General features: G+C 55.7%; 1 protein-coding gene across 5 annotated transcripts in view; it reads left to right on the top strand.

Annotated features, from left to right (window-relative positions):
* PHACTR3 (phosphatase and actin regulator 3) overlaps nucleotides 1-24,014 on the top strand; it is a 150,489-nt gene that overhangs the window by 115,879 nt on the left and 10,596 nt on the right. For all 5 annotated transcript variants that reach the window (XM_070421368.1, XM_070421363.1, XM_070421364.1 and 2 more), the window contains one exon: nucleotides 9,333-9,486. In XM_070421368.1, coding sequence (XP_070277469.1) covers nucleotides 9,333-9,486 — 154 coding nt within the window. The remainder of the gene's footprint in view (nucleotides 1-9,332; nucleotides 9,487-24,014) is intronic.

The following is a 24,014-nucleotide window of genomic DNA, read 5'->3' as shown; positions in this document are numbered from 1 at the left end:
CTGGTCTGACAGGGGTGCAGGGAGGGTCGGCTGGTTCTAGAAGCGCCGCTGTGGCTGCCATGCCCCGCTCTCTGCTGCTGACTGTGCCAGCCAACTCCCAGCAGAGTCTCCACCAACAGGGGCCTCCTGTGGGCACCCAGGTCCAGGGCTCACGGTCAAAGCTCACGCTCAGCCCTAAGAACTCCGTGTGGAGGGCTGGGCCCGCTGCGTGTCAGGCCTGCTGAGAGTCCTGCCGTCTAACCTGAGCTCCGAGTGCCGTCCCGACAGAACGTGGGTCCCTGAGCCCCTGTGGCCAAGCCAGCACGCAGGGTTAGCTCTGGTCATGTTCTCATGTGTCACCGCTCCCTCACCATTAGCCACGTCTGAGACAAAACGCTTGGTTATAGAAACGTCTATAAAATGAACTGCCACTGCGGGGGAAGCTGTGCAAGGAGGAGAGCCCCAGGAACGACTCCGCGCTGCCTGGCGGCACCAGCAGGGACCCGTGGTCATTTGCTTCTCTCGGGTCCAAACCCGCTCCCTTGTCATGGCTGCCTCGTTGTGTGTGGGGCTCTGTGGTGCCGAGGCCGAGGGCAGCACATGCATCTTATTCATCATGAGAACTGTGCTGCTCGTTACTCACTTCCTTACCCACTGAGCTTACTGCACCCGGAGCCTCTGCAGGCTTCGTCCCGCCCACTGGAGTCCTCTAATCGTCAGCATCAGATGCTCCATTTCTAGGGCTGGGGAGGCCCCTCCCAGCAGCCGGCCCTGTGAACCCACCGGACGGCGTCCTGCTTGACCAGGTTGTAGTGAGATGTATCTGTTTCACACGGAGTGTGACCACTGGGTTTCCATGCAGGACACGGACAGTGTCCTGGTCAGTGCAGAAAGGTGCGTGTGCCTCGTGCAGTCGCCATTACCTGCAGTGCGCACACACACTCTGCAGCATGCTTGCACACGCACATGCCTGCACACACAGGTCCCCATAACCTGCAGTGCACACACACACTACTCAGCACACTTGCACACACACATGCCCATACACACAGATCCCTACTACCTGCAGTGTGAACACACACTCCGCAGCACACTTACACACACACATGCCCATACACACAGATCCCTACTACCTGCAGTGTGAACACACACTCCGCAGCACACTTACACATGCACATGCCCACACACACAGGTCGCCACTACCTGCAGTGTGCACATGCACTCCGCAGCACGCTTACACACGCACATGCCTGCACACACAGGTCCCCATAACCTGCAGTGCGCACACACACTCTGCAGCACGCTTACACACTCACGTGCCCGCATACACAGGTCCCCACCACCTGCAGTGCACACACACACTACTCAGCACACTTGCACACACACATGCCCATACACACAGATCCCTACTACCTGCAGTGTGAACACACACTCCGCAGCACGCTTACACACACACATGCCCACACACACAGGTCGCCACTACCTGCAGTGTGCACATGCACTCCGCAGCACGCTTACACACGCACATGCCCACACACACAGGTCGCCACAGCCTGCAGTGTGCACACATGCTCCACAGCACACTTACACATGCCCATGCACAGGGCACCTTTTGCGTGTGCTGTCAGCACCAGGAAAAAGCAGGGCAGGGTGGGCATTCTCAAAGACAATGTTTAAAAAGTTTTTATTTTATGGAGCAGTTTTAGGTTCATAGCTAAATTAAGTGAAGGGTACAGAGACTTCCCTTCTACCCGGCCCCAGACCCGCATAGCCCCCCATCACCAACACCCCCACCGATGAGCCTGCATGAACGTGTCACCACCTGAGCCTGTGGTTTACATGAGGTTCGCTGTCGGTGTTGTACGTCCTGTGGGTCTGGACAGATGTATCACAACATGTGTCATCCATCATTGTAGCATCGTGTCGGGCATTCTCACTGCCCTAAAAACCCTGTGCTCTGCAATCCAGCCCTCCCCCCAGCCTCTGGCACCCACTGGTCTCCATAGTTTTGCCTTTCCAGAACGTCACAGGGGTGGCATCATGGCATTAGCCTTTCAGATTGGCTTGTTTCACTCGTAATGTGCCATTAAGATTCCCACACACCTTCGCATGGCTGGACGGCTCATTTCTTGTGAGCTCTGAGTGACAGTCCATTGTCTGGATGGACCACTGTTGATTTAGCCCTTCACCAGCGGAAGGACATCCTGGTTGCTTCCAGCTGCTGGCCAGTTGTGAACAAAGCTCTGTAACACCCGTGTGCGGGTTCCTCTGTGGACATCGTTTTCAACTCCTTCGGGTAAACACCGCGGACATGATTACTGGATTGTATGGTGAGAGAACGTATGCTTAATTTTGTAAGAAACCTTCAAACTGTCTTCCAAAGTGAGTGTATCCTTTTGCGTTCCCACCAGCAGACCGAGAGTCCCGCTGCTCCGCGTCCTCGCCCGCACGTGGTGGTGTCAGTGCTCTGGGTTCTGGCCGTGCCGACAGGTGTGCAGTGAATCCCATTGCATTTCCCCAGTGACGTGGGCCGTGGGGCACCTTTCCATTTGCCTGTCTGCCACCTGTGTATCTTCTTTGGTGAGGGGTCTGTGAAGGTTTGGGCCCATATTTCGATTGGGTTGTTTGTTTTCTTATGGTTGAATTATAAGAATTTTTATATATTTTGGATAATAGTCTTTTCTTTAAAATATGATTTTATTGACTTTTAGAGAGGAAGGGAGAGGGAGAAGGGAGAGAGAGAAACATCCATGAGAGAGAAACATTGGTAGGCTGCCTCCTGCACACCCCCTACTGGGGATTGAGTCTACAACCTGGGCATGTGCCCTGACTGGGAATTGAACCGTGACCTCTTGGTGCATGGGCCAGTGCCCAACCACTGAGCCACACTGGCCAGGCTGGTTAATAGTCTTTTATCAGGTATTTCTTTGGCAAATATTTTCTCCTAGTCTATGGTTTGTCTTCTCACTCTCTAGACACTGTCTGTTGCAGAGAAGTTTTTAATTTTAATGAGGTCCAGCTTATCAATTCTTTCTCTCACGGCTGGTGCCTTTGGCAGTGTTACATAAAGAGTCACCTCCATACTCATGTCACCGAGGTTTTTTCCTTTGTTAAATTAGAAGCTTTATAGTTTTGATCTTACATTTAGGTCTGTGATCCATTTTGTAAAGGGTATAGTCTGTGTCTAGATTTATTTTTTAAGCTGATTTGCTTCTGGTGGCTGCCCACCACTTACAAAACTGGGTGGGGTGTAGGAGCCCGCTGTAGGGGCGTCAGACAGCAGGTCATGCGGGGCTGTCCTCCATGAAAGGGGAGCCCCACGTGGACTGTTCTGAGGCCTGGGGAGTTTTGTGGGGGTGCATGGTGGTGGCTGCAAGCAGATCGTGGTCTCGCCCCGATGGCAGCCTGGGCTGTGTGACAGCTGGGGGTTGTGGGACAGGGACCTGGACGGGCGAGTATGTAATGGGTGTTGGCCGGGCGGGGCTGTGCCTGTGCAGTCCACAGACTTGGCACCTGTGGGCGTGGCAGCTGACTGGTGACCCCAGAGCTGAATGGCAACCCCAGCCCAGGCAGTGAAGAGAGCCCCATGAGCACACATTCTCTCTTTTTTCCTTCCCGGAACCCTGGGGGAGGTGGTCTCTGAGACTCTTTCAAAAGCGTGTTCAAACCATGGAAGACCCGGCCTGGGAGCGTGTCTAGGGTCTTCAAGGACAAGGTGAACGAACAGATGGAGGATCTTAGCAGAGAAACAGAAACTGTCAGAGAGAGCCCGATGCAAATCCTAGAATTAAGAAGCATGACCTCTGAAATGAGGATTTCACAGCAGCTGAAGATGGCCCCAGTGTCCCTGCTTGTGTGAAGACAGGAGTCCCACGCGGGGACTCCTGTGGCCAGGACAGGGTGCCAACCCTGCCGCCCTCCTCTCTCCTGGCACCCGTCCCTCCTCCCACTCAACGTCAAAGGTTGGCACCTGAGCCCACGCGCCTGAGCCCACCGGGTTCCCGCATCGCCGTTTCAGGTGGGAAACAGCTGTCTTAGCAATGGGAGGACGCGCTGGCATCCTTGCCGCTAGGACTTCGCGCATCTCCGTAATTACCTTAAAGTGCATTCCAAAGTGGGCCTAATTGAGAGAAAGATGGCGAGTTCCTTTCTAACTCCAGAGCCCCTGGCCTCCTGTTCCCATTTGTACATTATTTCCTCCTCCTCCCCAGAGGGGGCCCAGGACCGGTTCTGGAAGCGGCAGCGGCAGGACGTGGGTGGAGCAGGGCCAGGCGTGCCCATGGAGACCTGAAATAGGCGGTGGCCTTGGCTCGCAGTCCTGCTGTCCCGGGGATGGGGCTGGTGGAGTATTCATACGGGGAGAGAGGACATTCCCTACAGCTTTGGTTAAAAGAGCAAAACCAAACAGCCCCCGGATGTCCATTCTCGGCGGCTGGACCCACAAGCGATGAGGCAGCGTGGCATCCACACTCCGAAGAACATGCCGCTGGGGACCCGAGCCCGACGCCTGAGCTCGGCCGCTGCTGCCACGGTGCGGCGTGGGGGCCCGGTGGGACGTGGAGAGTCAGGGGGACTGTGAGCATCCGTTGAGCAGACGCAGGTCTGGAAGGAGAATGGGTGAGCTCTGGTGGTGGTTGATGGAGGTGCGAGGGGGCACGGGAGGTGATCTTCCACCACAGCTGTGAGCCGTGAACTGTTTGCTTGTGTAATTTCTGTGCCCGAGTGAGAGAACGTGCTTCTCTGAGCCAGACCTCTGCTGGGACCCAGAGCGGCTCACGTCTCCCCGAACGGCGCTGTCCTCCCCTTCTTCCCGTGTGAAGTCTCCTGGGTCCCTTGCAGCTCCGGGGCCTGGGCCGGGCCAGGGTCAAAGCTCAGCCTTGAGGTCAGCACATGGTTTCTCCTTTGAAGTTTGTTGATTTGGGGAGTGATGGTGGTTGCTTTCCAAGTGCTCGGCCGCCTCGCTCCCAGCTGGTCAGGCTGGGTTAGCACTTCAGCTGTCGAACTTGATTTGCTGAAATTTTGTTTAGAATTTTACATCGATGTTCATAGGAGCTGTTAGTCTTTCGTTTTCTTTAATTCTCTTTTCTGGTTTTGACAACCCAGAGAACTCTAGCCTGATGGCATGAGTTTTAAGTGTCCCCTTTGTTTTGATGTTTATCTAGAATAATGTGTAAAGAATTGGTGTTTACTTCTCAACGTGTTTCACGGAGTTTATGAGAGCACCCATCTGGCCCTGCGGGGCTTCTGTGTGTGTGTGGAGGCAGGTTTTTAACTGGGAAGTACATGTGTTGGTAGATGTAGGCCTGTTTGGGTTCCATATTTCTTCCTGAGTGAGCCTCAAGGCTGGCACGGAACCAGAGGCAGCTCCTGCCCTCCGCTCCCTGACGTGGGGTTCCTCATTCACCCGCCTCCCCGATAAGTCTGGCTACAGTTTGATCAAATGGTTTTTTTAAATATCTTTTTATTGATCTCAGAGAGGAAGGGAGAGGGAGAGAGAATCATTGATTGGCTGCCTCCTGCACGCCCCCCACTGGAGATCAAGCCCACAACCCGGGCATGTGCCCCGACCGACGGAATGGAACCATGACCTGCTAGTTCACAGGTCGACACTCAACCACTGAGCCATGCCAGTCGGGCAGTTTGATCAATTTTATTGCTCTTCTCAAAGATTCTAATATTTTCTTTGTTGTTTTTCTATGTTTGATTTTATCGGTTTCTGCTCTGATCCTTATTAGTTTTTCTACTTCCTTGATTTTAATTTGCTCTTCCTTTCCTAGTTTGTTGAGATGGACTCTGAGGGCACTGATTCAAGTCCTTTCTTCTTTTCTAATAGCCACATTTGATGCTGTAAATGTTTCCCCCAAAACCCTTATGATAGGTTGTATTTTTATTTACTTCTAAATGCTTTCTAATTTCCCCTTCGATTTCTTCTCGAAACTATGGATTATTCAAACGTGTTTTTATTTCGTTTCCAAACAGCTGGGTATTTTTCTACAGACATTTCTATTATTGATTTCCAGTTCAACCGCACTCTGAGCAGAGCACGTGCTCAGTGTGGCTGGAGTACTTTAAATGTATTAAGACTTTGTACGGTCCAGAATATGGTTCTCTTGGTGAAGGTCACCGAGCACTTTAAAGAATGTGTATTTTTCGGTTTGGGGGTCGCATGTTTTTATAAATGTTAACCAAACCCAATTGCTTGAGGATGGTGTTCACACCTGCCTCACCCTCACACGTCTGCCTGCCCATTCTGCCTGCTGCTTGGAGGGCTCGCCATCTCCAACTGTCTCTGACCTGTCGGTTTCTGCTTCACGTACTTGAACCACTTAATAGGGCCATAAGCATTTAGGATCAGTCTGCCCTCCTGACGTCGTCCCCTTATCACTATGAGAGGCCTGTCTGTTCCTGATAGGGCTCTTTGCTCTGAAATCTACCTTGTCTGACAGTAGCAGACACTGCAGCTTTCTTCTGATTAGTTTTAGATTAGAATATCCTTCTCCTATGTCCTTTTAATCTATTTGTGTCTTTTTGTCTTTATTGATTAAGGTATTACGTATGTGTCCTTATCCCCCCATTGTCCCCTACCCCCCTACACGCCCCCCGCCCAGTGTCTGTATCTATTGGTTATGCTCATATGCATGCACATAAGTCTTTTGGTTGATCTCTCCCCCTTCCTCCCACCCTCCCCTGCCTTCCCTCTGAGTTTTGACAGTCTGATCGATGCTTCTCTGTCTCTGGATTGAAAGTTTTTATTTTTAAACAAGTATTTAATTTCAGAAAACTGTAATTCAGGGTTAAAAATACAGGAAACTAAACTTAGTAAGTTAAATGATTCATTTCTGGCATTACTCTGCCGGTGTATAGTAAGATCACATGTATGCGTACACAATTAGATACACAACTGTATTCCTGTACATATACACAGGCATGCCTTTCTACACATCGCTTCTCACAGCCTCACTGTGACTGGCCTTGTTCCTCAGGGACACCTGCCCCCACTGTCTCCCTGGGCTCACCATATTCAGGGGTACAAGTCCCCTCTTGTGGGAAATCCAGGTGCTTTCATTTCTCACGCTCATAAATGAGGCCGGATGGTCACCCTGGAGGTGTCTTTTATGTGCTCGTCCGTTTGTTTTGGGAGGCAGACTCCTGGAGGTAGGACTTCTGGCCCAAAGCTCGGCCAGCAGAGATTTCTGGGAGCCTTTGGGAGGAGATTGCTGGCCCCAGTTTGGACAGAGGGTGTCCTGGCTGGTTCTCGCCACCCGCCTGCCCAGCGCGCCCTGGGCCACGTGCTGGCCAGGCACTCGCACCGGTTGGGTAGGTGCACGTTCCATTCATGAAAAGCGCTCGTTTTAAGCTACATGTTTGGAAATGTCCTTCGCTGACTTTTAAGTAACAAAACCTGGTAACCTCCTGATGCCTTGGGAAGACCTGAGGTGTGTTTGTTGCAGCCCTACTGTGTGCCCAGTATGCTCATGGAGGCTGGATGGTGAGCAGAGGAGGACTTGGCCCGTGCACAGATTTCACGTGGGTGAATTATCAGTTGCATCTGGAGATCCCTGGTGAAAGCATCCTCAGTTACGGACAATGGGACTGAAGTTTGTAATGACACACCTGATCTATTTGCAGAGGCTTAGGGACTTGATCAGAAGCGGAAACGGTTAGCCACAGTCAGCATAGTTTTGTGGTTAAGTGTATTCTAGTTCTCTGGGAGCGGCGGTCCCTTCCCGCCCTTTGAGGGGCCTTTGACTCCCCATGCCAGCGTAGCCAGTCTCCCCCAGAGCACGCAGGCAGGACCCACTGAGACAAGCACGCAGCCCGCCAGGGTCTTCGTGGTTCTGTAAGCACAGGGCCCGTGCCGTCCATGGAGCTGGGACCGCAATTCAGGCTGGAGCCCTTGCTGACATGGTCTTGGGGGTCATTATTTTTTTCTTTTCTCTATAAAACACATGATTAAGTTCAGATTAGAATCCAAGCCTCAGCTGAGTCCAACTTTTTGTCTTACTTCACCCCAACCTTCCGTTAAACAATCGTGTTATTAGACTTACTTCTTTGAATTTTCATCTCCCACACGAGGAATTGACTTTCTTTTGGGAGCTTTTTTTCTTAAGAAATAGTTTGTCTTCAAACTATTGTGGGAGAGACCACGTGGGGTGATGATTTGAGCCCCAGGAGTTAAATCTATGCTCCTAGCAACACACACCCTGCACACCTGTGGTCGGCATCACCCTCCGTGAGGCAGGAGGCTCAGTGAGCTGGACACCCCATTCCCGGCCGAGTGACCCCGCCTGTGTTTGCAGCCACACTCCAGTCCTGCTCTGAAGTGAGTCCAGACATTCTGTCCCCCAGGACCCTTTTGTAAAAAAATATATTTTTATTGATTTCAGAGAGGAAGGGGGAGGGAGGGAGGGAGAGAGAGAGAAACATCAATGATGAGGGAGTCATTGATTGGCTGCCTCCTGCATGCCCCCTATTAGGGATCGAGCCCACAACCCAGGTATGTGCCCTTGACCTGGGAATCAAACCTGGGACCCTTCAGTCCGCAGGCCAACATTCTATCCACTGAGCCAAACCGGCAGGGCATGTCCCCAGGATCTTACTCCTGCCTGGATTCCACCCCCTGACTTGACATGTGCAGAACATAGGATTGCCTCCGCCCTCTGGACCCTGAGCCAGCCCCACCCCATCTCTCCAACTCAGCAGTGATCATTAATAACCTACTTTGCCAACACTGTCCTGGGACCTGGAGAGCAGACGGCAGTGAAGTTAGAGTCTCGTGGGAGAGACAGAATAAACGAACAAACAACGGAGAGGCACGTGAGGGCGGAGTTAACGGGGGTGACAGTGACGGAGCCCCGGCAGACCTGTCTGAGGAGACGGTTCGAGGCTGGCACAGGGCTCAGCAAGAGGCCAGCCCCGGACGATGTGGCAGAGCAGGTCCCGGCAGAGGACAGACGCGGGTGTGGCTCAGGGGGACATTCCAGGAACTGAAAGAGCCACCTGGCCAGAGGGTAGGGCAGGGGGGAGGGTTGCCGTGGGTAAAGAAACTGTAAGTTATGACCCAAACCTGGACACTTTTGAAAAAAAAAGTGGGTGCTATTAATAATCAGCTGGGGCAACTGGTGTCGCCCAGCACTGGCCCTGGAGACTTGGCCATGTGACCGACCCGCCACCATAGAGGTGGGAGATGGCACCGTTGCCATCCCTGTCACCGCTGTTCCCCTGGAAGTCACCACAAGCTGACAGCGACCCTCGCTCTGTCCACACCCTTTCCCCAGGCAGGTGGGGGCTGCAGGGACACGCTGCCCGCACTCCTAACACTGTCTTTGCTGCGCCTCCCCTGGCTCCCCCAGGAACTCTGCCGAGGAAATGCAAGAAGGAGCTGCTGGCCGTGAGACTGAGGAACCGGCCCAGCAAGCAGGAGCTGGAGGACCGGAACATTTTCCCCCGGAGGACGGATGAGGAGCGGCAGGAAATCCGGCAGCAGATAGAGATGAAACTCTCCAAGTAAGTAAGCTGGGGGGGGGGGGGGGGGGGCGGGGGGGTGTAAGGGGGGGCGGGGGGGGTGTAGGAGGGGGGGCAGAGCCGAGGCTGGCCGCAGTGGAGCCCCGCGAGTCTCCCCTCTCCCCTGGCGCCTCCATGGGCTCTGAGCGAGTGCCTCCGTGGGTTGCTGGGCTCGCCACTCCCCACACTTGGCCCTTGTCGTGGGGCTGGTCCTTTGCAGTCACGTGCTCAGCGGCATCCTTGGCCTCTGCACATGTCCTCCTGCGGGAGTGGCGGCACACAGCGTGCTGCCCCCTCACCAGGCTGTGCTGCCCCCTCGCCAGGCTGTGCTGCCCCCTCACCAGGCTGTGCTGCCCCCTCACCAGGCTGTGCTGCGTTGCTCCTCAAAGTAGCGGTCCTGGTTCAATCTCTGCCAGTTAGGGTTAGGGTTAGGGTTGGGGTTGGGGTTGGGGTTGGGGTTAGGGTTAGGGTTAGGGTTGGGGTTGGGGTTGGGGTTAGGGTTGGGGTTGGGGTTGGGGTTGGGGTTAGGGTTAGGGTTAGGGTTGGGGTTGGGGTTAGGGTTAGGGTTAGGGTTGGGGTTGGGGTTCAGGTTGGGGTTGGGGTTAGGATTGGGGTTAGGGTTGGGGTTGGGGTTGGGGTTGGTGTTAGGGTTGGGGTTAGGGTTGGGGTTGGGGTTGGGTTTGGGGTTGGGGTTGGGGTTAGGGTTGGGGTTGGGGTTGGGGTTGGGGTTAGGGTTAGGGTTGGGGTTGGGGTTGGGGTTAGGGTTGGGGTTGGGGTTGGGGTTGGGGTTAGGGTTAGGGTTGGGGCTGGGGTTCAGGTTGGGGTTGGGGTTAGGATTGGGGTTAGGGTTGGGGTTGGGGTTGGGGTTGTGGTTAGGGTTGGGGTTAGGGTTGGGGTTGGGGTTGGGGTTGGGGTTGGGGTTAGGGTTGGGGTTGGGGTTGGGGTTGGGGTTGGGGTTAGGGTTGGGGTTAGGGTTAGGGTTGGGGTTGGGGTTGGGGTTGGGGTTGGGGTTGGGGTTAGGGTTGGGGTTGGGGTTGGGGTTGGGGTTGGGGTTGGGGTTAGGGTCAGGGCTAGGTTCAGTCTTCCCAGTTCCTGCCGCCCAACCTCGTGCCACTCACTGTGTCAGCGCAATGAGCCGGCTCGCTGATGCAGGTGCAGTCACATAAGTTTCATTTGGTCATTTCTCGTTTTAGTGAGATGGAGCAGTTTTCTCAGTGGGCATCAGCTCTTTTGGCTTCTTCTTCTCATGTTCCTCACCTGCGGTGTTCTTCACGGTCACATTGTAGGGTTACCGTGGAAGTGCTGGCTCTACCCGTCTCAGCTCCCTGGATGATGCGGTCCTCCCCGGGAGGGACTTGCATTTTTGTTTTGTTCGCTTCCCTTGGATGTGCAGCATTTGGCACTTTTAAGGTCACAGGTCACCAATCAGATACTTTAGGCGTCGGCAGACTTTTGCTTCGAGGGGCGGGGTCGAGACTGTGTGCGCTGGGTTAGCGGGCGGCATGGACTGAGTGTAATGCAGTGATGGCGAACCTATGACACTCGAACTCATTTTTTTGGTTGATTTTTCTTTGTTAAATGGCATTTAAATATATAAAATAAATATCAAAAATATAAGTCTTTGTTTTACTATGGTTGCAAATATAAAAAAATTTCTATATGTGACACAGCACCAGAGTTAAGTTAGGGTTTTTCAAAATGCTGGCACGCCGAGCTCAAAAGGTTCGCCATCACTGGTGTAATGCATAGCTGTGCCAACAACACTTTGTTTACAAACACCGGCCCACAGAGTTGGCTGACCTCTGTTATCGTGCATGGCTCACCTGTCTCTGCCATGTTTCAAAAACCCTTCGCTACTCAGAGGTGAAAACTATATTTACTCACCAGAGTATCTTTGCAGTGTCTTCCAAAGAGGCCACTGCACAACGGTTTTCTATTTCATAAAGGAGCCGCGTTCTCCTTTCACGTAGAATATTAAGTGAATTAATTTAAGGGAAGATCGTGAGACCCCGTGACAGTACCCGTGATTCAGATGCAGGACGGGGTTGGCAGTGCTGCTCTGAGTGCAGAGGCGGGACCCCGCCTGCCGTGGTGCAAGAGGGTGGCCGGGCGCCAGGAAGCCGTGTGGGGGCCTCAGTTTCCTCTGTTACCCAGAGACCGTAATTTTACACATTGAACTAGATGTAGTAATCGCTCCTTGGATGTTTGTCGTCGTGTTTAAAAATGGAAAAGCACCCCCTGAACTCGACGCGGAGCAGCCAGTGAGAAATCGCCGAGGTCAGACTCCGCCGCCCGGCCCAGGTGATTGCCCTGCGGAAAGGGTTTAATGGATCCCTTTGTCTTCGTGTTGCCTCCTTCCTGAGGTTCTCCTGCCAGCACTTGCTGACTAAGTCAGCCTCTGGTTGCCATGGCAACGTGCCATTCCCTCCATGTCCTGAAGGGCAGTTGGTGTTTTTGTTTTATTTCCAGATCCTTAAAATTTGATTCTTTGAGTGCTCCCGGGGCTTTTCTGGTGGAAGTGGTCACGGTGTTCCCCCACCCCCACGACACCCTCTGGCCGGACCTGGGGACCCAAGCACGTTCAGTCCCCTTCGGAGGAGTGAAGCTCTGTGACGAGCCCCACTCCCTCGGCAGGCCCCGCTCCTTCAGCACCTGTGTAAGTGACGGGAAGCTGGGGACCCCAGCTCCCACGTGCCTGGAATTCAGCACCGAGGCGCACACACGTTTAGGAGGCGTCTGCGGTCAGGGTGCCGACGTAGCTTTAAGGGCTGACCCTGTGCACGAGGGTTGCTTACTTTCCCTCCTTTACTTTAATCCTTACAGGAACCTGTAAAGTAGGTGTTACTGTCATCACCATTTTACAGAGCAGAAAACTAAGTCTATTTTTTTCTTTATAAATTAAAAAATGTGTTTCAATTACAATTGACATCACTGTTACGTTAGCTTCAGATGTACGGCATAGGGCTTCGACATGTACCTCCCTTACCAGGTGTCCCTGAGAAGCTAGCACCGCCTGGCACCATTACATAGTTACCGCGAAGTTGTTGGCTGTATTCCGCGTGCTGTACTTTATATCCCCGTGACTGTTCTGCAGCCACCAGTCTCAGTCCCTTCACCCTTTTCAGCCCGTCCCCCGGCCCCCTCCCATCTGGCGATCATCAGTCTGTTCTCTGCATCTATGAGTCTGTTTCTATTTTGTTTGTTGATTTTGTTCTTTAGATTCCACATGAGTGAAATCATATGGTATTTGTCTTCCTCTGTCTGACTTATTTCACTGAGCATAACACACCTAAGTGTTTGTGTTTTCATGGCTGAGTGCTATTCCATTGTACGTGTGCACCACTTCTTTATCCACTTGCCTGCTGATGGCTGCCCCCACATGTTGGCTGTTGCAAATAACATAGCAGTGCAAGTGTCTTTTCAGGTTAGTGTTTTGGATTTCTTTGAATAAGGACCCCAAAGTGGGATTGCTGAGTCATATGAGAGTTCTGTTTTTAATTTGTTGAGGCGCCTGCATACTGGGTGAAAACTGTTACTGAGGTTAAGGGACTTGCCCAGGGTCCCACCCCAGGTGCCTCCTTCACGTCAGTCACAGCGTTGCATTCTCCTTGTGTTGAGTTAGCTTCTCTGGGGTGCCCTCAGCCCTGCAGCGCATGCTCGCCTCTGGGAGCAGAGTGCTTCGGGCCTCTGTTAGGGTGGGTGGCGGGACATGATGCCACTGTCCCCGACATGGAGCCGTGGGAGGTAGTGAAGACGCCCGGAAAGACTCCCGGCTGAGCACAGGCTTTGGGGAGAGGCTGTGAGGTGTGTGAACACCGTCTTCCAGTCTCCCTCCTCGTTGGAGTGGTGGCCCTTTGGAAGGTTCCAGGCAATCCCTGTAAAGACACATCAAGGCGTGTTCCTGGCAGGAGGTGCTCCGGGGCGCTGCTGCTGCTTGGTCCTGGCCGGGCCACTCCTGGGCTGGTTGTCACCTGTGTGTATGTGTGTTGGGGGAGGGAGGGGGGATGCGTGCCGCAGGCCTCAAGAGGATGAAAGGAGCTCCCTGACCGGGCAGCTCCTGGGGCAGGGGGGCGGCAGGCAGGCCAGGTCACGGTGTTCTCCTGTTGTTGATGATAAGATGGTGGCTATTCCTGCCTGAGTGCTGCTGGAACCTTCTGTTACCTCTCCCCGGGGGGGTCCCCCTCTCTGGGGCCCTATGGCCTTGTGCGGAGCCGATTCACCCTCAGTGTGTCCTTCAGGAGAGGCACTTAGCATGTGAACACAGGTGCTAAGTGAGCTGGGAGCCCATGCCTTTGAACATTCTGTCCTGCAGCTGAACAGGCTGCCCACACTGGGCCTCATGCAAGTGCAGGTCCCCTGGAGAGAACTGTGGGCGGGGAGAGTGCTGTGGGTGGGGAGAGTAGTGTAGGTGGGGGGAGTAGTGTGGGCGGGGAGAGTAGTGTGGGTGGGGAGAGTAGTGTGGGTGGGGGGAGTAGTGTGGGTGGGAAGAGTAGTGTGGGCAGGGAGAGTACTGTGGCGGGAGAGTACTGTGCATCCACCAGGCCTGCCTGCACCAGCAGGGTCTCCAGGAGGAGCTGCCACTTGGAAGGGTGGGGAGAAGGGACAGCTTGATCGTGGTGGCTGGACCCCAGAGCCTTTGACTTGGTCCCTTCATTCTACTGAACCTTTGAGAAAAGCTGGGCACAGAGCCGGCGTCTTGGTTCTGTGGACACAGAGTTTTAAAAATACAGAAAACATTTTTTTCTGCATTTATCAAAAAGAGGGAGAGAGACTTTAATTGCCAGAAAGGAAGCCACACCTTGGGAAGTGTAGACGGCCGTTGTGGGGGCCCTTGAGAACTAGTTGCTCATTTCCCTCCTCCCAACCTGCACTGGCTGGGAGCTCAGCTCGTCCTCAGGGACTCAAATCCAGTCCCTCGGGCGTCACCCAAGATGGGGACAGAGAGCGGTTGTTAGTAGCTGAGGAGAGGTGCAGGGGGCAGCGGGCATGCCTTCAGTGAACCAGCTTCCTGCTGAGCGCCCGCGTGTGCACATGTGCATGTACATGTGTCTCCTGGAATACGCTAATGGGCCTGTTTCTCAGACGAGGAGACTGGCTCAGAGCAGTGCGGCCATTCGTGCCTGCTCACACGGCAGAAACGTGGGGGTAACAGGTCATCTGACCCACAGCAGTTTCCACTTCTGACTGTGCATCCAGATCACCAGGGAGCTCTGTGCGAACACAGGCTCCTAGACCCCACTCCAAATCTCCAGAGTAGGGGCCAACACTTCAGCAGTTTTCTCTCCCACGTGCCCCTGCTATGTCCTGCTCAGGACCTTGGACTGTGAGGCGCTAGGCTCAAAATAAGCTGCATCTGCATTGTAGCCGCCTGTGGGTATTTTAGCAAAGCAAACTCTGTGTTTCCTTTTTTGCTTTGGCCACCAGGCAGCTCACAGCACCTATGGGAACTGTGTGGTATCATTTTGGGTGTGTGCCTGTGTTTGGCCTCAGTTTTCTCAACTCTTAGCTTTATCTTTATGGGGTAAACATGATTTCAAGTCCATTTCTAGCTTTTATTAGATATATAGTGTTCATCCTCACCCAAGGATTTTTTTCCCATTGATTTTTTAGAGAGTGTGGAAGGGAGGGAGGGGGAAAGAGAGAAACATCGATATGAGAGAGACACATTGTTGGTTGCCTCCCGCATGTGTTCCAACTGGGGCCGGGTATCAAACCTGCAACCCAGGTGCATGCTCCTTGACTAGGAATTGAACCTGCAACCCTTTAATGGGTGGGCCCATGATCTCACCACTGAGCACACTGTCCAGGGCTAGATCTTATTATTAAGATACATCTATTTTATGGTGTCCTTGTTAGCATGTGAGATTTCCCCACACGATCCAATTCACAAGAGTTGTGTATCCATTGCCACGATTTTAGAACATTTTCCTTACCCACAAAGAAGCCGTCACCACTTACCTGTTTCCCACCCCTGGAGCTGCGCCAGGTCCTGTGGACATTTTCCCAGTTACTGCCCCAGGTGGAGGGGGCACTACACCTGGGGCCCGTCCCAAACATCACCAAGTGTTAGGGTCACCGTTGTCATCTTCATCAGCTTTGTTTTCGTCACCATCTCCACCTTCTTCCTCAAGCTCTTCATTATCATCACCCTCTTTATCTTCATCACCATCTTTACCACATTTTTGTCAACATCTTCATCACCTTCATCTTCCTCATTATCTCCTTTGTCTTTACTGTCAACATTGTCATCCACATCTATATCATTATCTTCACCATCTTTGCCTTCCTCGTCCCCTTCCTCGTCATCTTCATCACGATCAGTGATGTCTAGTCCTTGATAGGTTGGTGGGAAGCACTTAGGAAACATGGGTTCTCAGCCCCCGGACATCTGGGGCTTCCTCTCTCCATGGTCCAGGGGAGTGAAGGCCACATCGACGGCCGGGCGGGGGCTCCTGCGGACTCCCGCCTGGACAGAAAGGGAGGCTTGAAAGTGGTGGGCAGCAGAGGGTGGGGCAGGACCAGGCTCTCACAGACCTGCAGGTCCCCCTGGGACCTCAGTCCCCAGCAGTGACCTGGTGGCTGGTGAGGTAGGGCCACCCCTTGGCTGACCTGGCCAGAGTCCCGCTCTTTGGATTTTGAGCTTCAGGAACAAAGACAATTTGTGTTTAGCAATTTCTCTGCTTTGCCTCCTTTTGTGATGAAGCACATTTACCCCACTTGCTCCCCAAGCCCTCAGGGCGTCCAGTGAGTGGCTAGCGATTCAGTCTCCCCAATATAAAACCTCGGGGCACACAGAGGTCAGGCCTGTTCTGTCCAGATAAACCCTCCCTGGCCCTGACTCCACACCACCTGCCCGCTGCTGCTATGGCTAGGAGCGTGCCCTCGAATACTGCACAGCCTTCAAGGTCAAGAAGGCCTGATTGTTAAGGCACTTTCAAGGATTTATTACAATATGCAAAGGAACCCGAGGGCCCTGTGCAATGTGGTGGGGAGGGTGGGACAGGGGCGGGCCCATGGGAGGTTGTGGGGAGGGTGGGATGGGGCTGTGCGCAGGCTCTGGGAGGTTGTGGGGACAGTGACATGACCCCTGTCCTGGAGGAAGACAGGTGAGGCCAGTGCAGTCCTCGATATGAACTGTGGCTTATACACCTTCTACTTTTATTTATTTATTTTTGTTAGTCCTGACCTGAGGATTTTTTTTTGCATTGTTCTTTAGAGAGAGTGGAAGGGAGAGGGAGAGACAGAGAGAGAGAAACATTGATGTGTGAGAGACACATTGATTGGTTGCCTCCCTGCATATGCTCTGACCAGGGCCAGAGATCGAGCCTGCAACCGTGGTATGTGCCCTTGACCAGAATCAAACTCGGGACCCTTCAGTCCATGGGCTGATGCTCTAACCACTGAGAAACTGGCCAGGGCACCTTCTGCCTTTAGGTGTAGTAGCTAAGCAATAGGAAACAGCTCCTGAATGGGAAGGGTTTGACAAGACCTAAGCCTTGGAGCACATTAGCACAAGCCTTGGCGCTGGCACAGCACTGAGGGTGCCAGGGAGGGAGAGCGCGGGTGGGGCTGTGGCCCCTGCGGGGCAGGCTCGGCTCCCTTGTTTGGTGCTGATGTGGAACACGCTGAGTCCTTCGAGTCCTCCCCGGGTCAGCTGCTGTCTGTTTTCCTCAGTTGCTTGGGAATCTGTCCAGGAAGGTACAGTATGTTTTGTAAGAAAATACAAGACCACATCCATCTCCCATCATTGTCCATAAACATGACTCCTGACCCGGGGGAGCAGGTGGCCTGCTGGGTTTGAGGTCATCCGGCTGGAAGTGAGGATTGAGTGAGCCCCGAGGAGTCACCTGGCCTGCCTGAGCTTGTCTGTTTGCAGGGACTGACTGTATCGGCCTGCCTTACCCGGACAGGTCTCATGCTGTGTGAGCGGCAGTCGTAGCAATGCTAGTGCAATGACAGCTAACATTTACTAACTCATGTTCCATGCCAGGGACTGTGCTGTGCCTGCATTCACTCAAGTCTGAGATGTAAATGCTCAGAGAGGGTAGCTAAGATGTACAAAGTCACACAGCTGGTAGGTGATGGACTGAGATTGGACCCAGCTGGCCATCTGGCTCTGGATGCCAGACCTGGAACCACCCTGCTTCATGAAGTAGTTGTAGACAGCCAGGCCTGGCCTGGTGGTTCCACAGTCTCTGAGGATCCAGGCTCCTTTAGCTTCCTGCTCAATTATCCTCTACTAGTGGCCTGGTGCACAAAATTCATGCACGGGGGCGGGAGGTGTCCCTCAGCCCTGCCTGCACCCTTTCCGATATGGGACCCCTCAGGGGATGTCCGACTGCTGGTTTAGGCCTGATCCTACAAACCAGCAGTCAGACATCCCTCTTGCAATCTGGGACCACTGGCTCCTAATTGCTCACCTGCCTACCTGCCTGATCACCCCTAACCACTCTGCCTACTGGCCTGTTTGCCCCCAACTGTCCCCTCTGCTGGTCTGATTGCCCCCAACTGCCCCCCTGCCGACCTGCTCACCCCCAACTGCCCCCCCGCCGACCTGCTCACCCTCAACTGCCCCCCCCTGCTGGCCTGCTTGCCCTCAAATGCCCCCCCTCCGCCTGCTTGCCCCCAACTGCCCCCCCCACTGGCCTGATCACTACCAACTGCCCTCCCCTCCTGGCCTGATCACCCCTAACCACCTCTGCCTTGGCCCTGCCACCGTGGCTTTGTCTGGAAGGACATCCAGAAGGTCTTCCGGAAGGTCTCCCGGTCTAATTAGCATATTACCCTTTTATTAGTATAGATGGTCCAGTATGGCTGCAGGAGCCCCAGATATCACGTTCAAGTCCCAAAAGTGCATACATCCCAGCCAAGACAGCTCTTCAGGAAGGATCCCCCAGAAGCTCCTTTACCTGCAGTCCCTGGGTCACAACTTCATCATGTGACCATCTTCGCTGGCAAAGGGGAGTCAGCTTTCTGATGCTCCTTCCGGAGAATGGAGATTGAGCTGGAAGCCAGCAGCTCTGCTGCTGCAGGAGTGCAGGTTAACTGTGTGACTAGACAGATCAAAGGAACAAAGAAGGACTGAGCAAACGACCGAGACACATTCCTTGTCGGGTCGCAGCCATCTCCCAAGCAGTGTGATCGGAGGCCACACGGGGCATTGTCCTGTGCCCCACACACCCGCTGTCCAGTCTGGGCCCGGGGCAGCGTGGCCGGTGGTGGCAAGCTGAGGAAGAGCGGGGAGAGGGTAACTCTGAGAGCCCTTGGGTGACGTGGACAGCTAGGCTGTCCCCTCCTCAGGGACGACCTCCGCCACGACGTTTCCGCTCAAGGACAGACACTTCTGAGCAGCCTCTGTGTGCCACTGTCAGTATCAGATCCTGGGGAAGGAGGAGGAACCAAGTGGACGTGGGCACTGCCTCCAAGACAGGGGCCCAGGGAGGAGGCCAAGGTAAAAAAGGGCAGGTGATGTGCACAGGTTCGGGACATGTGGTCAGGGACACAGGGAGTCCTTCCAACAGGCCCTGGGCACAGGCGCTACCTCCCCTCACTGGGCTGGTGGGAGTCCATGTCCCGCAGGCGTTGGTGGGTAGAGATGATGCTGTTTCTTTAAAATCCGGATGGATAGGAGTCTGTGTCTCTCTGTGCCTCGGTATCTTATTGTCCAGGATTCTCTTGTTTACCCGCATTGTTGGACCTCTGCCTTGTGCCTCAGCACTGGACTGGACCCCACCCCACCATTGCCCCCAGACTTGCTGAGGTGGGGCAGTCACCGTGGGAGACCCCGTGGAGGAGCCTCTTAGCCCGCGAGGGGGCTGTCAGGCTTCCCGAGGTGAGGGGCAGAAAGGGGAGCCCGTGGGCCTGGCCCTCTGCCCAGGAGACCTTGCCCCGGCAGGAGGGGAGGGCAGGGAAGGCCTGGAGGGGTGCCACCTGAACAAAAGCTCGGAGGTGGGGATGCAGTGACCGAGGAGGGACGGAGGCCGGGCCGTGGGCAGCGAGGGGGGAGGCGGGGCCAGGTACCCGCGGGCGCTTCATGAGTGCTGTGCACCGCCAACCAGATGGTCTCAGTGCCGGGGCACAGGCAGTGGGAGCTTCCCTGTTGTTTTATGTTTTAAAATCAGAATAAGGGACAGATATACATGGTGAAAACCAAACTGTAATCTCACTGCCACCCAGAGGCAGCCGCTCACTGTTACAAACTGTGATGCTTGTAACCGCTCCAAAGTTGACACGAGGGAAACAACCACGAGGCAGTCGGTGTGCACTCACCCCTGCTGCCGAGCGGCCTGTCACCTGCAGGGGTCACAGTCCCCTCAGGAGGCGGGCAGACCTCCTGGTGAGCCCGGAAGCGGGTGAAAGGAGAAATCACAAACATGTGTTCATGCTCTGAACACCTGACTCACACCCTCTGAGCTGGAATCCAGCATGTCTCATGGCGGGGGGGCGGGGGGGGGTGTCCTCATGTGAGACACTCGAGGGCATCATCTACGGCTTCTAGAGGCGGCTCTTGGAGACGAGGGAGACTTTAAGGACACACGGAAGACACCTAAGGCAGCACCAAACTGGCTTCCACGCGTTTTCCTCCCACACAAGCCGACAGAGTATTTTAGCTTCTTGCCTTGACTGGCTCCAGGGCCTTCCACTCAGTTCCCCCTGAATGGACGTGCAGAGGCTGAATGAACTCACCTGACCACAGACGCAGCAGGCCAGGGAGCAGCGGACCCGGACAGCCACTGGGGAGCCCGGGCGGGCAGGGGCTGCTGGGGACGGTGAGGGGCGGCGGGCGGGGGGGGGGGGGTGTTCCACTCGGACTGGGCATTGGTTAACCCGGAGCTGAGGGAGCAGGACTGGGCGTTGGTTAACCTGAAGCTAAGTGAGCAGCGGTAACTTGAGAGGACGCTGTGTGGGTCAGACAGCAGAGAGACAGAACCAGCAGGAGAGGAACTAGAGGTTGTTGTAAGGTGTGGGCTTAGGCTGCTGTGGGACCGGCTAGGCAGGTCTGGGATCCTGGGTTTGGGCCTTCAGGAAAGGCTGGACCCCGCCGGCCACAAAGGCCACAAAATAGAAAATATGACTGAGAGCGAATAGTGCAGAGAGCAGTTGGCTACTTCAGCTGAGCAGTCAGGGCAGGCTTCCTGGAGGAGGAGACATTTAAGCTGAGCCATGGGAAAGTCTAGAGAGGGAACAGCACAGGTAGAAGCTCTGAGGGAGGAATAAGCTTGGCATACCAGCGTGAGGAAAAGAAGCCCAGGTGGGAGGAAGTGGGCGAGGGGAGGGGAAGCCCAGGCAGCAGAGGGACAGCCGGGCCTGGGATTCAGCAGGTTCTGCCCAGGCACCAGGTCCATGTGAGCGAGGACCTCACTGAGTGTCCTGCCCAGCAGGCCAGAGGGCAGCAGCCCAGGCCCGGGCCATCGTGGGGTCGGTGTCTTGGTTCTGGGCTGGGCTGGCAGCTGGGCCCAGAGGAGGCCAAGCAGGGCATTGGGGACCCCATCGGGCTCCTTCCTGTGCGAGCTCCCCCTGCAGCCCCGCCGCCTCTCCTGGTCTCTGGAAGAGCCTTTCTCCTGCACCGCCCCACCCTGCCCTCACCCATGGTCTGTGACGGGTTACTCAGGCATCTGGCTTCTCTCCTTCACCCCCCACATGCTCTGGGACTCCCACACCCTGCCTTCTGCCTTTCAAACTGGGCTTGGGGCAGGGCAGGATGGGAGGGGCGGGGCCGGCCAGGGTGGCAGGTGGAATTCCCTCTCTCCACTGGGACTGAGAATAGGAAATACCTGACACATAGGCACCTGTCTGTCCTGAGAGCCTGCGGCTGGCCGCTCTTCTGCAGGGCCAGCCCTTTGGCCTGCGTGACCCCCCCGCCCCCCCGCTCCCCCCCCCCACACACACACTGGGACCAGCCCCAGCGGAGAGAAGCTGGGCGCCAGGGCTCCGTGCTCGGGTGTGGTGGCGCTCTTCCACGGGGTTCCATGTGCATCCATCCTGCCATTCTTGCCACCAACCTGCAAGGGGGACCGTGGTCTCCTGCTTCTGGGCACACAGACAGACTGCTGCCCCGCAGGGAAAGGCTGGGGCCCATCCCAGTGCGCCTGCCTAGGAGGCCGCCTGGGGGGACAGCGGGGGAGCGCCGGGCCTGTGGCTATCTCACTTCCTGGCTGTCAGGAAGCCCACAGTTGGTGGTGAGAGAAGGGACCCTGCCATGGGGGGAGGGGGGTGTCCCAGAGCAGGTGAAGTGTCTGCTCCAGGTCAGGGTTGGGGCAGCATCCTGTGGCCTTGGCGGACCTGAGGAGGCTGAATGGGTTGTCCCTCCTCCCCCTCATCTCCTTCCTCCCCCCCACCCCCCATCTCCCAGGCCTGCCCACTCACCCCTGGTTACCTGCTGGCCCTGACAGCAACCCAGGGGACCCCTTCCCTGAACCCTGCACTCAGCATGGCTTGTGTCTGGCAGGAGGAATCACTGTTGAAGGGGTGTGATGCCGCCTCCTGGGGAACCCCTTCCCGGGCAGGCTCCCTGGTGACTCAGGCTGGTGGTGGAGCGGATCCCCGTCCAGGCCGTGGGAGTGGGGCTGGCTGTCGCTCTGAGGCTTCGCTCCCCAGGAAGGCGGTCTGCCTATGAGTTGCTGCTGGGCCCAGCTCCCCCCTGCTGTGTCCTCCGCCCAGGAGGAAGTGGGGAGGGGGCGTGTGCACCCAGCCCGGGCCCATCATGGAAAGCGCTCCCTGCTTTCATGTTCTGGACCCCTCAGTGCCCCTGGGCTCATGGGCCAGGGGATGGGGGGCTCAGATATGGGAGCTGTTATCCTGGGTCACCATCTGCCAGCCCCACCCCCCTTCCCCCGCCCCGGCAGATGGCAGGGCTGGGACTCAGTTTTGGACTCAGTGCCCCTGGGTGGCCTCAGTGCTGGTCCCAGGGAAATTTGACAGCCTGAGGAATGTGGATGGGACAGCGCAACGTTTATTCTCCAGACCCACTCTAGGGTCCTGGCCACCCAGCTGTCAGGGGTCCTCTCCTCCATCCTCGGTCATCTCCTGGGTCTCCTCTATCCCCAGTCACTTCCAGGGTCCTCCCCTCCATCCTGGTCACTTCTTGGGTCTCCTCCATCCCCGGTCACCTCCCAGGTCTCCTCTATCCCCACTCACCTCCCAGGTCTCCTCCATCCCCACTCACCTCCCGGGTCTCCTCCATCCCCACTCACCTCCCGGGTCCTCTTCTCCATCCCCCGTCACCTCCCAGGTCTCCTCCATCCCCGGTCACCTCCCGGGTCTCCTCCATCCCCAGTCACCTCCCGGGTCTCCTCCATCCCCACTCACCTCCCGGGTCTCCTCCATTCCCACTCACCTCCCGGGTCTCCTCCATCCTCAGGACAGAGGGTCGGGTGCAGAGTGAGCTTCACTCCAGATCTGAGCAGAGGAGAGGCGGGGGGGCCTAGCGAGCCACTGGGGATCCCATGTCTCCGGATGACTCCCACCCACACATGCCACCCCTACCCTGCCCTTCTCCAGGTGCTCCATACCTGTACCTCCTGTTCAAGTCCCAGGCCTGTCTGCAAGGCGCTGGCCCCTAGCCCCTGCATCCCCACCTCTTCGGTGCGCTCAGGCGGGCCCAGGCTGGCAGACGGCAGGTGCCTCCCTACCTTCCTTTCTTTTCTCAGTCTCTCCCACCCCACGTGCCCTGTTGAGTTCCTCCTCCTGGCCTGGTCCCCACTGAGATGCATGGTTGCTTGTGTGACAATAGAGGACAGTGCGTGTGTTTCTCCCCCCCCACCCCCACCCCACCCCCCACCCCAGAGCCTGCGCTCCCTGAAGGCAGGCCTGGGCAGCTCCTCTGTCACCTCCCCAGCCAGGCCTGTCACCAGTGCTCACGAGACACCTGATGAAAGAAGGTCACTTTCCCCATTGCAGTTCCATGGACCGGGTCCCAGGTTCAGGGTGGTCCTCCTGGGGCGGTGAGTGTAGCTGGAGCTCTGGACTTGCTGATTCCCTTCATGCCCCTCTCCTTCCCAATGACCTAGGTCCTTTCTCCTGGAGGAACTCACCTGGAGGCCTGGGTCCTCTCCTCCAGCCAGCCCTGGCTCCAGGGCTCCCTCTGCTCACTCACAGCCTGGGCTCCCCCGCTCCTCCCCCCCCCCCCCCCGCCCCCACCTGGAGGGGCCCAGCAGCTGCCCAACCTGCACTGAGGGGCGGGACACATCCTTTCTGAGATGTCTGCATTGGATGACAGGTCTTTCTGGGAACTCAACTTACAGGTTACGTTTTCTTGACACTATATCCCAAGCACCTGATATGACCTTTGATGTGTCATCTCCTTCAGTTCGTGCCTCTAGGAAGAGGTATTATTGCTCCTCATTTTGAAGGAGACAAGCTTCCAGCAAGGAAAAGGCTCTGTGGTGGCCACGTCCACGGAGGTTTGGGGACGTCTCAGGTTTGAGGAAGTCTGTGGCCTCCCTCCTCAGGTGTCCCTGTGGGCACCCCTGCTGGTCACCTGGCTGTCAGTAGGCACCAGGCTGTCGTTACGGATTCTCTGCAACTTGGTG

The sequence above is a fragment of the Myotis yumanensis genome, unplaced genomic scaffold (genome assembly GCF_028538775.1).
Source record: "Myotis yumanensis isolate MYYU_CA2020_CCGP unplaced genomic scaffold, mMyoYum1.0.hap1 SCAF_7, whole genome shotgun sequence".
Classification (NCBI taxonomy): Eukaryota; Metazoa; Chordata; class Mammalia; order Chiroptera; family Vespertilionidae; genus Myotis; species Myotis yumanensis.
Note: the sequence above shows the minus strand (reverse complement) of the source record. Positions and strands in the feature narration are given on the sequence as shown.